The sequence below is a fragment of the Cervus elaphus genome, chromosome 9, assembly GCF_910594005.1.
Source record: "Cervus elaphus chromosome 9, mCerEla1.1, whole genome shotgun sequence".
NCBI lineage: Eukaryota > Metazoa > Chordata > Mammalia > Artiodactyla > Cervidae > Cervus > Cervus elaphus.
The window spans coordinates 90,081,303-90,093,664 of record NC_057823.1 but is presented as its reverse complement, the minus strand read 5'-3'; the positions used below and the strand labels follow the sequence as shown (position 1 = coordinate 90,093,664).

Genomic DNA, 12,362 nt, shown 5'->3' with positions numbered 1-12,362 from the left:
TCTATCATAGACTGACAGTTTTGTAAAGCAAACGAACGAAAAATGAGTAGGTAAGTTAAATGTCCAAAGGACACACATACAAAATATAAGCCCAAAGATATCACTTTCGGATTTCACAGCAAAACGAGATTATAAAAGTCTCTAGAAAAGATTATTTCCATTTTTGAATTTATCTTGTCACAAACCAGAAGCAAAAAAACACTTTGTGTGAAGACATCAACTTGAGGACCAGACTTTGAGGGGCTAACCGCCCCCAGGGCGTCTACATCCCGTCTTTTATCCTCAGTAATTTGCTGTCCATCCCGAGTTCTCTAAAATTCCTCTGCAGTTACTACTGTTTCCTATAGCCCATTTGCGACTCTAATCTCACTGGCTGCCCAGGTTAGGATGGCAGAGACACAAGCCTTACTTTCTTCTGATAACTAATGACAACACACTCTTATTTTGGTCTCTCCCCACTCCTCTGGCAGAGCGTTCTCTCCCCTCTCTCCTTTGCCTTCTGCCTTTCCTGGACCCTAGCCTGGTATTTCACATAGCTCCATCCTTGACAACTTGCCTTTCTTCCTCCAACCACCAAAATCTTAATAGTTTTCCTGATTCCAACTATTATCCCTAAAAATCCAACTCCTCTAACTGGAGATGGAGTCAGCTTCTCTCATCCATCTCCTCCTCTCACATGGACACTGTTACTCAAATTCATTATTCTTTCAACTCAAATATTTACCCGACATTCCTGCATTGCCAAGTTCTACAGTAGATGTAAGTTCAAGCAAACAAAGCTTCTCACAAGGTGCCCTGGAGCATACGCTTTGGATTCAGACAGCACTAGGTTTAAGCTCCACCATGAATAACTGTGCCAGGTAGTCCCTCTAACATTCAGTTTCCTTGTCTGAAAACCTGGTGTATATCATCATACCCACTTCATAGCCCTGTTGTTAAAATTAAGCGAAATAATAGATGTAAAATGTCTGGCAGGCAGAAAACACTCAATAAATGTTATTGTTCTTGTCATTATTATGAAGATTAACTTCTCCTGTGGTGACTTTTCACTCGTATTTTACTATAAATAATTTTTTTTGAGAGTTGATGATCTGTCTTTAGACTGGATTTATACTGAATTCGTTAGTCACTTTTACTCACTGTTGCTATGACAATATGAGATTCTAAACCATTAATAAGAGGGAAGAGTGTTGGAAAATGTCTCAGATATTTGCATTAAGTTGAATAAACTTGCAAGTTGGGAATATGGTAAGGTAAAAAACGATGTACACTAAAATGCCCTCAGCTTCCAGCAGAGCCACAACACTCATTATAGGATTCTGTCCAGTCACTTAATCCGTGTGTCAGTTTTCTCATCGTGAAAATCAAAGTCCAAATGCATGACCTATATCCTTTTCATTTCTCAAATCTTTGAGATACGATTATTTTTAAACACAAATTATAGTGAAACCCAATCTATAAATACCAGTTTTATCTCAAACAGACTTATTCAAAGACAAAAACATTGTCATGACGCTTTAAACAAACAAAAGCAGCTATAAATGTAAACCCTATAAATGATGTAAAATATTAAGTTTCAAAGAAATTACTGTTTTTTACAGGAAAAGGGGATACTTTATAAATTTTCTAATTTGGCACTTAGTTCATAAATATACTGCCATACAAATATAAAATCCAGGCTAAAATAGTCACTGATTAGAAACTACTATTTGTTTGGAACAGTCAATATTTCACCATTTAATATCAATAGTTAACCCTTAGCACACATATGCTATGTGCCTAAAACTAGACTAAGCACTTAGCATTTAGAGCTAACTTAATCCTCACACAGAAACCTACGAAGGAAATAGCATTTCCCATAAGTTAACAGATGAGAAAGCTGAGCATCCCAGGTCTGACCCATTTCCTTAAAATCACACTAGTGGAAAGTGGCAAGCTAGAACACAATACCAATCTGTGAGGCTCCTGAATCGAGTTAAACTGTTAAACAGCCCTCTCCCAAATAAGCTCCATGTATATTAACAGACCCAGCTGTACAAAATAATCAAAGAATTTGTAAAAATGGGAAACTTTAAAAGACAAGACAAAAAATTACCTCCATGGAAAAGAGAGTGAATGTGCTCAACAATAAAAAGAACCCACCTTCGTGACCTATGACAGATCTGGAAGCAGTCTGAAAGCTAACAACGCCCGCCACATTGTCATTGGCCAAAATGTTCACTCTGACGGTGTCGGAACTGGGCAAAATTCTACTTCCACCTTCCGTGTACACCAAACTAACTACAATGATTTCATCATCCTCTGGCTCGGAGTCATCCAAAATGGTCAAAATAGCAACCTTTTTGGTTTCACCTGTAAAGAATTAATGGGATAAAACCTAAGTAAGAAAATCATCAATAGAGAACTCATAAAGGTCCAAAATAACTTCTTTCAAAAAATGTTAAGTTAAAATGTGTGGGTGCTCAGTCGCTCAGTCATGTCGGACTTTCTGCAACCTCACAGACCATAGCCTGCCAGACTCCTTCCTCTGTTCATGGCATTTCCCAGGCAAAAATACTGGAGTGGGTTGCCAATTTCTCCTCCAAGGACTCTTCCCCACCCAGGAATTGAACCCCGTGTCTCCTGCATCTCCTGCATTGCCAGGTAGATTCTTTACCACTGTGCCACCTGGAAAGTCCTTTAAGTAAAAATACAGTTCAATTATAACAGTTCAATATCATGAGCAATATTAGCATCACTCACTATAAGCAAATGTTGTGTTAGTCTGTATACCCTTTCACATAAAAAGCACTGTAAAATTTCATTAACATGGACAGACTGTGGAAAGGACATTTTGAATTTGGAAACTTAAAGGGTAGAATTATTTCAAGGAATCATGATTTTATTCCTGGTCTCTAGCCTAGAACCATGACCTAGCAAGGGAAAGAGACTCTGAAGCAACTACTGTTTAGAAACAGCTCCTTCTATAAGGGTGGATCTCATTCTCATCCTGGTGTTACTGTGAATGATTTTCAGATAATCAAGCCAAAACTTCCCTGAAAGACCAAGGACACTTAGGGAATACTGGAATGGGTTGCCATTTCCTATTCCAGGGGGTCGTCCCAACCCAGGGACTGGACCTGCATCTCTTCTGTCTCCTGCACTGGCAGGTGGATTCCTTACCACTAGCATCACCTGGGAATCCCCATGACCCTGGTATGTTTTATCAATTCAGTGTTAAGACTGCTTCAAGAAAATATACATTTGTGAAGTAATTAGCCTCCAACTAAAAAAAAAAAAAGAAAAGAAAAGAAAATATACATTACCTGAGAATACAGGTCAACTACAAAATATAGTCCATTTTGCATGATGCTAAAGTTACAACCCAAGGTAATACTAACTGTTGTAATGGTACTACATTACATGATAAATTCTTTATAGTTACCAAAGCCACTAAAATGTTTAATCTTAAATTTTCATCTCCAGTCCCTCCTCAAATTTTCATTACTTTCCTTGAAATATGGGAAAATGTTACCAATTGCTAACCTATGCACATACATACCTCCCACATCAAGTGTATCAGTATTCCATTGTTCCCAAAATCAATTACTAGGAAATAACCATTATAGAGGGCTTCCCTGATGGCTCAGCAGGTAATGAATTCATCTACAAGGCAGGAGACACCGGTTCGATTCCTGGGTCGGGAAGATATCCCCTGGAGAAGGAAATGGCAACCCACTCCAGTATCCCTGCCTGGAAAATTCCATAGACAGAGGAGCCTGGCAGGCTGCAGGCTACAACCCACAGGGTTGCAAAGAGTCAGACACGACTGAGTGACTAAGCACAAGCCCAACCATTATAGACAAGTTTTAAACTATCTTAAAAAGCTACTCTAAGATGTAATGCTTCTTAGATGTTTCAAAAGTATAATCTATATGCACCATAACCCCTAATTACTGTTTCCAAAAAAGTATATGCATTAAAGGATAAAATATGCAAGGAACTGCTCTAAGATAAGAAACTGCTAATAACATTTACTTCCTTCATTTTATTGTATAACCTGAAGCTTTTATAATTTCTTTTCAATCAGAAAAAAAAAAAACTATGTTAAAAAGCCATATAGGATTTTAAGGGCCCAAATCATGAGTTTAAAAATGATTTCAGTAAAGATATCTTTCTTTCACCCAAAGAAAACTATTTTAAATATATGAATGTTCAAAATTTTCAGATACTTGGTGATTCAATCAACCCTGGAAAAGAACTGGTTAATCTGCACTAATCCTAATTATTGTCCAAGTTCTCTATAATTTCACTGTTCATGAAAATTTAAAATAGTGACCCCATTCAAGTCTAAGACCAGTATTACAAGCTCATCTATCACTAGGTCACTATGCTTAATATAACATTAATAAAGTCACCCAATGAAGTGAAAATTGCTCAGTCATGTCTGACTCTTTGCAATCCCATGGACTGTAGCCTGCCAGCCTCCTCTGTCCATGGAATGCTCCAGGCCAGAATACTGGAGTGGAGTGGGATCAAACCCAGGTCTCCTGCTTGCAGGCAGATTCTTTACCATCTGAGTCACCAGGGAAGCCCAAATTTATACTATTTATGCTGTTGCTGTTGTTTAGTTCTAAGTTGTATCCAACTCTCTGTGAGCCCATGAACTATAGCACAACAGGCCCGCCTATCGGGATTTCCCAGACAAGAATACTGAAGTGGGTTACCATTTCCTTCTCCAGGGGATCTTCCCGACCCAGGGACTGAACCTGTGTCTCCTGCATTGGCAGGCAGACTCTTTATCACTGAGCTATAGGGAAGCCCTTATACTATTTAACTTGTTATTTTCTTTGGAGGTTTATCCTGATTTGTCAGTGCATATGAAAAAGCTTCCCATTTCTTGGCTGTCAATACTTTTTACTCACATGTTTAATTGTGGATACGTGGCTCATTCTTATAACTTCCTTTACAAAATGAAAACTTGCTTTAGATATGCTTCTACATTTCCTTAAAGGCTCTGCTATCACACATAAAAGGGATAAAAATTGTCCCATTCCCTGAAAATCTTCTCTTTTTATTCAACTAAAAAGATACACACATAGTGCCTCATCAGCCCTCTATATGTCAGGTCAACCATTAACAAGCCAAATACCACTTTTTTTGTTCACTTTTACATATTAGCAAGAATGTACATAGTAAGAATGCATAGGAACACTAGCATAAAAATGGACTATAATGACTTTCCCAGGGGAACGGAAATCCATTGAGAACCATCACTCACCTTCAGCAAAAGTCAGAATGTCTCCAGCACCGACAAAATCTAAACCTTCAGTAGCTGTTCCACCAACGACACGCCATTCAACTGTCACCTGACCTAAGCTGCCCCCTGTCCTGTGGATCACCATCTCCACTGTGGTTTGAGGCTGCTCCTGAACTTCGACATATAAGCCATCTTCAGAGGTGTTGGGACTAATACTGTAGATCACAAACACTCCAAAGGCATCGCCATTTAATGCTATGACAACTGTAGAAGTGTTTGGCTGTCCTATGGTTGGCTGGTTTTTGAAACTGGCTGTGATGTTCATGAGATGAACTTCGAGGAGAGAAATCAGGAAACTCTCATCCATCTCTGGGAAATCGTCGGGAAGAATGGAAACGGTGAGATTTGCGAATTCGTCGCCTTCCAGCATGATGGCCCACTGCCTTGTCACAGGCTCATAGTCACTACCAGCCACGGCCTGACCGCTAAAAAGAGATGCTACTCTGGTCACGTTTTTCTTGTAGGTCCAGAAGTCTGAGTTGTTAGCAGTGGGGCTGGTCCATGAAGTCATCCAAAAACACTGGGGGCCTTCAGAAGCACTGAGAAAGGAAAACGCTGAGCACGCCTGTTCTTTGAGGCACGAGGTGGCACAAGAATCCTGGGGTTCCCCCGTCGCAGAGACATTCACCCAAGTTCTCCAGAGTGGGTCAGGCACCCCTTGAATTGGCGATTCATAGTAGGACAGTAAGTCTTGACCCTCCTCAACTGCAAGAGCCACTACGTCAATATCAGAAGTACTGTAGAACAACAACAGCCGACCAAAGTGCCCTCCGCTAAAACGTGGAGTGACAAAAGACAGGTTAGGCATTCAGAGCAATCTGTGCATTGCATGCAGAGGACAGAACGCTGACTGTGGTTCCCCTTTTTTTAAATGGATAAAGTACTAGCACAGACACAACCATGTTTCTTAATTAGATTTCTGTGTCTCATTGAGTTTTCTCATGTAAGGAAGCCTGGTTCATTATCATTCAGATAATACTTATTTTTAACCCAGCAATGACAATATCTTGCAAGACATGCAAATCATATCCATTCCAGAATTTTCAAGCAGAGTGAGGAAATGAATCTTCACCACTAACTTTCGCCGAAACAAGGAATGACACCGACATGGGTACATTTCCTTAAAGAAATGTAAATGTAATTACTTGCCCCAAGGTTGCAAGACCACCTATTTTTTTATTTCTGAAGGAGCTCAGTGAACGGTATGCTCCCTCACAAAAGAAGGGCAGGAGAAAATCAGAACCTGAAAACCAACTACTTCATATGGCATCTGAATGATTTTCAATTTAGAAACCACTTGCTTTTTAAGTTCTAATTCAAACAAATCACCAATTAAAGCAATAAATGTCTGGGGTTAGAAAGCCAAATAATGCATAACCCATTTCACTAATAAAAGTTATGGGAAAAATAATGAGTATTCTATAGTGATAAGTGATAAGCATAATTTAATTAAGATTATAATAACCTGTAAAATATTTTACATTATGTAAAAACTACCATAATTAAATTATTGGATTGTGCAAGAGTTCTTTTTCCACCACCCCACAAGTCCCAAACAGCCATCTCATATACCTTCTCCTGACAGTTATGTTAGCACAGGAACTTCTCTCCAGAGGCTCTTGAACACGAGAAACCGACTGAACAAAGGCTACTGTACCATAAGGATTATCATTGGCAGGAATAATAATATTTGCCACTCGATCTAACCCAATAGTACCTCCATCAGAGGCATCAGTTAGTTGCACTTGGATAACCTAAAAATACAGTGAAAACTTCCTTAACAGAATCCTGGTTCTGAAATTAGAATAAACGTGATGCAAGAAAAAAAATCAAAGCTATCCATACAAGAACACAATATAGAGTAATACAAATGAACATAAAGAAACTCCTCTAGCACATTTACAAACCTAATATGTAACAGAACAGTCGTTCACCGACTTTAACACTTGAGCATGACTGCACATAAGAAATACAGGCTGTTTAAGTTCCTTAATATTCTGTTATACAATCGCATGAATCAATTTTAAGATGTCTCTTTATGTTTACCACTTCAATAATATACTTATAATCCCTACACACTTTTTTACTAAGGGAGAATACTGCATATGTGTTTCATGAATAGTTCATTTATTATGCTTTATTTCCCACATTCTCGTAAGTGGAAATTCTCTGATAAAATTTGAAACAAAAATATATCATGATGTCACCTAAATTTAGAGGAAAGAGAAATGTTTTATATGTATTAACTAATAACTAATATTTAAGAAGTGAGTAATGGCACAATTAGCACTCAACTGAAATTTTATGGACTTCCCTTCTACAAAAATTTGACACTATTAAAGAATAAATGCTGTTAAATCTAATTTTATGAGCTCTAGGTTTTAATAATACTTGAATTTCATAAAATAAAATTATCTTCAGCCAATATATGTCAGTGATGAATCAACTTCCCCACTGAGACGCTATCTTTATTTGCCACCGCACTTCTTTATCATGAAAAATAAATATCAGGCAAATAAATCTCACAAGGAATTTGTCACAGAGTAAATCCTAAAGAATAAATGAATGAGCAGAAAATCAAAATCCACATATAATTAAGATTGATTGGCTCACACTCAAGCCAAGAGAGATTATGAATACAAACAAATTAAGTTTATGTGAAACAACACAGCAAACTTTCTGCCAGATTATATACGTTTAATCACTTAACCAAAATGTAGAAAAATATAACTGTACAAAAAAATAATCTTATACTAGTAAACTAGTATGTGAACAAGAATGAGACCTATTTCTAAAATATTCTTGTTTTTGTTTTCTGTAAGGATCACTTTCACACTACCAAATTTTGAACATTCTGCAGAAATAACTTATTGGACACCTCTATAAACGTCACAATAACAGGCATCTGTTCTAGTCACTATAAGACAAGATACGGTTTACAGTGTCATTCTAGACTAGCCATTCCTCTCACCTCTTCAATCTCCGGAACGTCGTCAGCCAGGACCTCTAACAACAAGGTTTGAATGGTTTCCCCAGGGGCAAAGGTCACATTACCTGAGACAACTCGCAGGTCGCCAGTAGCAAGCTGTCCATTAATAGTGGCAACCCACTGAACAGTAACATTGCCGAGTGTCCCAGAATTTCGAATTATTGGCAGGTTTACCTTCACTGAGTTAAACTCAGGTTCCTCTACAGTAAGTTTAATAATCTGAAAACCTAAAGGGCAAAGCAGAGATAAAGTCAAATACAACGTGAAACTAAGTCAACATAGAGTGAACCAACTGCCACCCTATCGTCAATTCCTTCTTTCCCCCCAAGCAACCTAAGAGGCTAAACTCCACAAAATCAGAGACACATGCTATGATACAAATTGCTCAGGCCTGCCAAATTTTCCAAATTATTTTTCATTATGATAGAACCAGAAATCATAAACTCAGATGCCCACAGGGGTCAGACGTGTATCAGTCATGAGTGAAGCTGATCCCATGACTTCTGGGGTGAATGGCATGGGACAAGCCTGGCAGTTGGTATTTTGCTCCGAAGACTGATGCTATGCAAAAAGGGGGGCTTGATGTCACCATAGTTTTTGACTATAAAGCAAGCCCAGAAATTCAGATTCTTGTAAAAATTTCTGTGAATCAGTTCTTTTAACAATTGGTCTAAGATTCACAAAATACATCCAGGAGCCAGACCTGACCTAAACGCCTAAAAGTGTATGATCTCTAGGTTTATGCTAAGAGGTTGATTTCTAACCACAGGTGGTGAACGTACATAGATGTCCTTATATATCAGTAATAGCAGGTTAAAAGGAAACAAGATTAAATCAATTTTGAGGCTCTAAAAATAAAGAAATATATGAATCTATACAAGTAAGTAAGAGACATGGACTAGTCTTATTACCAAATAATCCATAGGGATCATCAGAGGCCTCAATAATAATGATTGCCTCTGTTAACGCCCCGAGTTTCGCCCCTCCTGTTGTTTCATTCAGCAGTTGCACAAGAAAAGACTCTTCCAGCTCAGGGTAGATGTCATTAATGATATATATTGGCACAGCTTTACTGGTTTCCCCTTCTAGTAAGACCACATCCGATGAAGCTATACTATAATCTTCACCTACAAAGACAAAAAGAAAAATGCTAAGACTTCTTCTAGGACATGATAATAAATTCCCCATATACTAGGGAAATACTATGACATATCACAATTCATGGACACACTTCGCAAGATGTTTCTGAGGTCAGTGATTGCATTTTTTTAAACAGAAGATTTCACCTCTCTTGCAAGAAAAAAAATGGGTTTGATACAACACAATAGTGAAAAACCATCCTGACATTCAAGTTCATGTCTTCATTTTTAGAAATACATATACATAGTGTTCTGCTTGCCATATACACATATAGACAATACAAATATACACAGACATATAGATTATGGATATGCACATGAACATAAAGAATCATTCACTACCACAAGATGGCCCCTTATTTACAAAAGTAAAAAAATATGTATGGGACTTTCAAAACAAAGAACAAGAATTCTGATCTCACTGGGGAGACCAATCACACTGCTGCACAGAGGTGGGCATGTCAATATCATCAATCTTATAGCTGGAAAACATGAATTTTTCTACAGAGTTGGATTAAAAGCTACTAATGTATACCCCTATATGGATCACAGACTTGTCATGGTGAAGGGGTTTGGGTAATGCAATGAAGCTATGAGCCATGCTGTGTAGGGCCACCCAAGACAGACGTGTCATAGCAAAGAGTTCTCACAAAACGTCCACTGGAGAAGAAAATGGCAAATTATTCTAGTACTCTTGTCTCGAAAACCCCATGGACAGTATGAAAAGGAAAAAAGATATGACACCAGAAGATGAACCCCAGAGGTCAGAAGTTGTCCTATAAGCTCCTGGGGAAGAGACAAGGACAATTACTAATAGCTCCAATAAGAATGAAGTGGCTGGGCCAAAGCGGGAACTTCTTTCTCAACACTTAGCTGTGGATGTATCTGATGGTAAAAGTAAAGTCTGAGGCTCTAAAGAACAATATTGCATAGGAACGTGGAAAGTTAGGTCTATGAACCAAGGTAAATCAGATATGGTCAAGCAGGAGATGGCAAGATTGAATATTAACAATTTAGGAATCAGTGAACTAAAATGGATGGGAACGGGTGAATTTAATTCAGATGACTATTATAACTACTACTGTGGGCAAAAAAAACACTTCGAAGAAATGAAGTAGCCCTCGTAATCAGCAAAATAGTCCAAAATGCAGTACTTGGGTACAATCTCAAAAATGACAGAATGATCTCGGTTTGTTTCCAACAAAAACCATTCAGTATCACAGTAATCAAGTCTCTGCCCCAACCACTGATGTCAAAGAAGCCAAAGGTGAATGGTTCTATGAAGACCTACACCACCTACTAGAACTCACACCAAAAAAGATGTCCTTTTCATCATAGGGGATTGAAATATAAAAGTACGAAATCAAGAGACACCCAGAGTAAGAGGCAAGTTTGGCCTTGGAGTACAAAATGAAGCCGGGCAAACACTAACAGAGTTTTCTCAAGGGAACATGCTGGTCATAGCAAGCATCTTTTTCCAAAAACAAAAGAGATGAATTTACACATAAACATCACCAGAAGGTCAATATGAAATCAGACTGACTATATTCTTTGACAAAGATGGAGAAGCTCTATCCAGTCAGCAAAGACAAGACCTGGAGCTAACTGTGGCTCAGATTATGAGCTCCTCATTGCAAAATTCAGGCTTAAGAAGAAAGTAGGGAAAATCACTAGACTAGTCAGGTATGACCTAAATCATATTCCTTATGATTATACCATGGAAGTGACAAACAGATTCAAGGGATTAGATCTGGTTGACAGAGTGCCTGAAGTACTATGAACAGAGGTTCAACACATTATATAGGAGGTGATGGCCAAAGCCCAAAAAAAGAGAAATGCAAGAAGCCAAAGTGGTTGTGTGAGGAGGCTTTACAAATAGCTGAGAAAAGAAAAGAAGTGGAAGGTAAGGGAGAAAGGAAAAGATACACCCAACTGAATGTAGAGTTCCAGAGAATAGCAAGGGGAGATAGGAAGATCATCTTAAATAAACAGTGCAAAGAAGAAGAGGAAAACAATAAAATGGGAAAGTCTAGAGATCTTTTCAAGAAAATTAGCGATATCAAGGAAACATTTCATGCAAGGATGGACACAATAAAGGACTGAAACAGTAAGGACCTAACAGAAGCAAATGGGATTAAGAAGAGGTGGCAAAAATACAAAAAAGAGCTACAGAAAAAAAGGTCTTAATGACCCAGTAAGCAGGATGATGTGGTCACTCACCTACAGCTGGATATCCTGGAGTGTGTAGTCAAGGGGGCCTTAGCAAGAATCACTGTGAACAAAGCCAGTGGATGTGACAGAATTCCAGCTGAGCTATTTCAAGTCCTAAAAGATGATGCTGTGAAAGAGCTGCACTGAATACGGCAGCAAATTTAGAAAACAGCAGTGTTCACAGGACTGGAAAAGATCTACTCTTCATTCCAAACCAAAAAAAAAAGAGCAAAGCTAAAGAACATTCAGACTACCATACAGCTGCCCTCATTTCACATGCTAGCAAGGTAATGCTCACAATCCTTCAAACTAGGCTTCAGCAGTTCATGAAGCAAGAACTTCCAGATGTAAAAGTTGAGTTTCAAAGAGGCAGAGAAAATAGAGATCAAATTGCCAACATCCATTGGATCACAGAAAAAGCAAGGGAAGTCCAGAAAAACATCTACTTCTGCTTCATTGACTACAGTAAAGCCACTGACTATGTGGATCACAACAAACTGTGGAAAATTCTTCAAGAGATGGGAATACCAGACCACCTTACTTGCATCCTGAGAAATCTGTATGTGGGTCAAGAAGCAACAGTTAGAATGGAACAGGAAAAATGGACTGGTTCAAAATTGGGAAAGGAGTATGACAAGGCTATATGTTGTCATTCCTTCTTATTTAAATTCTAAGCAGAGTACATCATGCAAAATACCAGGCTGGATGAATCACAAGCTGGAAT

At 38.3% G+C, this 12,362-nt stretch overlaps 1 protein-coding gene across 1 annotated transcript in view; it reads right to left on the bottom strand.

Annotated features, from left to right (window-relative positions):
- Positions 1 to 12,362, bottom strand: part of ADGRV1 (adhesion G protein-coupled receptor V1) — a 540,993-nt gene that overhangs the window by 417,983 nt on the left and 110,648 nt on the right. The window contains exons 30-34 of the mRNA XM_043913586.1: positions 9,200 to 9,415; positions 8,271 to 8,515; positions 6,872 to 7,053; positions 5,261 to 6,072; positions 2,143 to 2,352 (exon numbers count right to left, since the gene is read on the bottom strand). Coding sequence (XP_043769521.1) covers positions 2,143 to 2,352; positions 5,261 to 6,072; positions 6,872 to 7,053; positions 8,271 to 8,515; positions 9,200 to 9,415 — 1,665 coding nt within the window. The remainder of the gene's footprint in view (positions 1 to 2,142; positions 2,353 to 5,260; positions 6,073 to 6,871; positions 7,054 to 8,270; positions 8,516 to 9,199; positions 9,416 to 12,362) is intronic.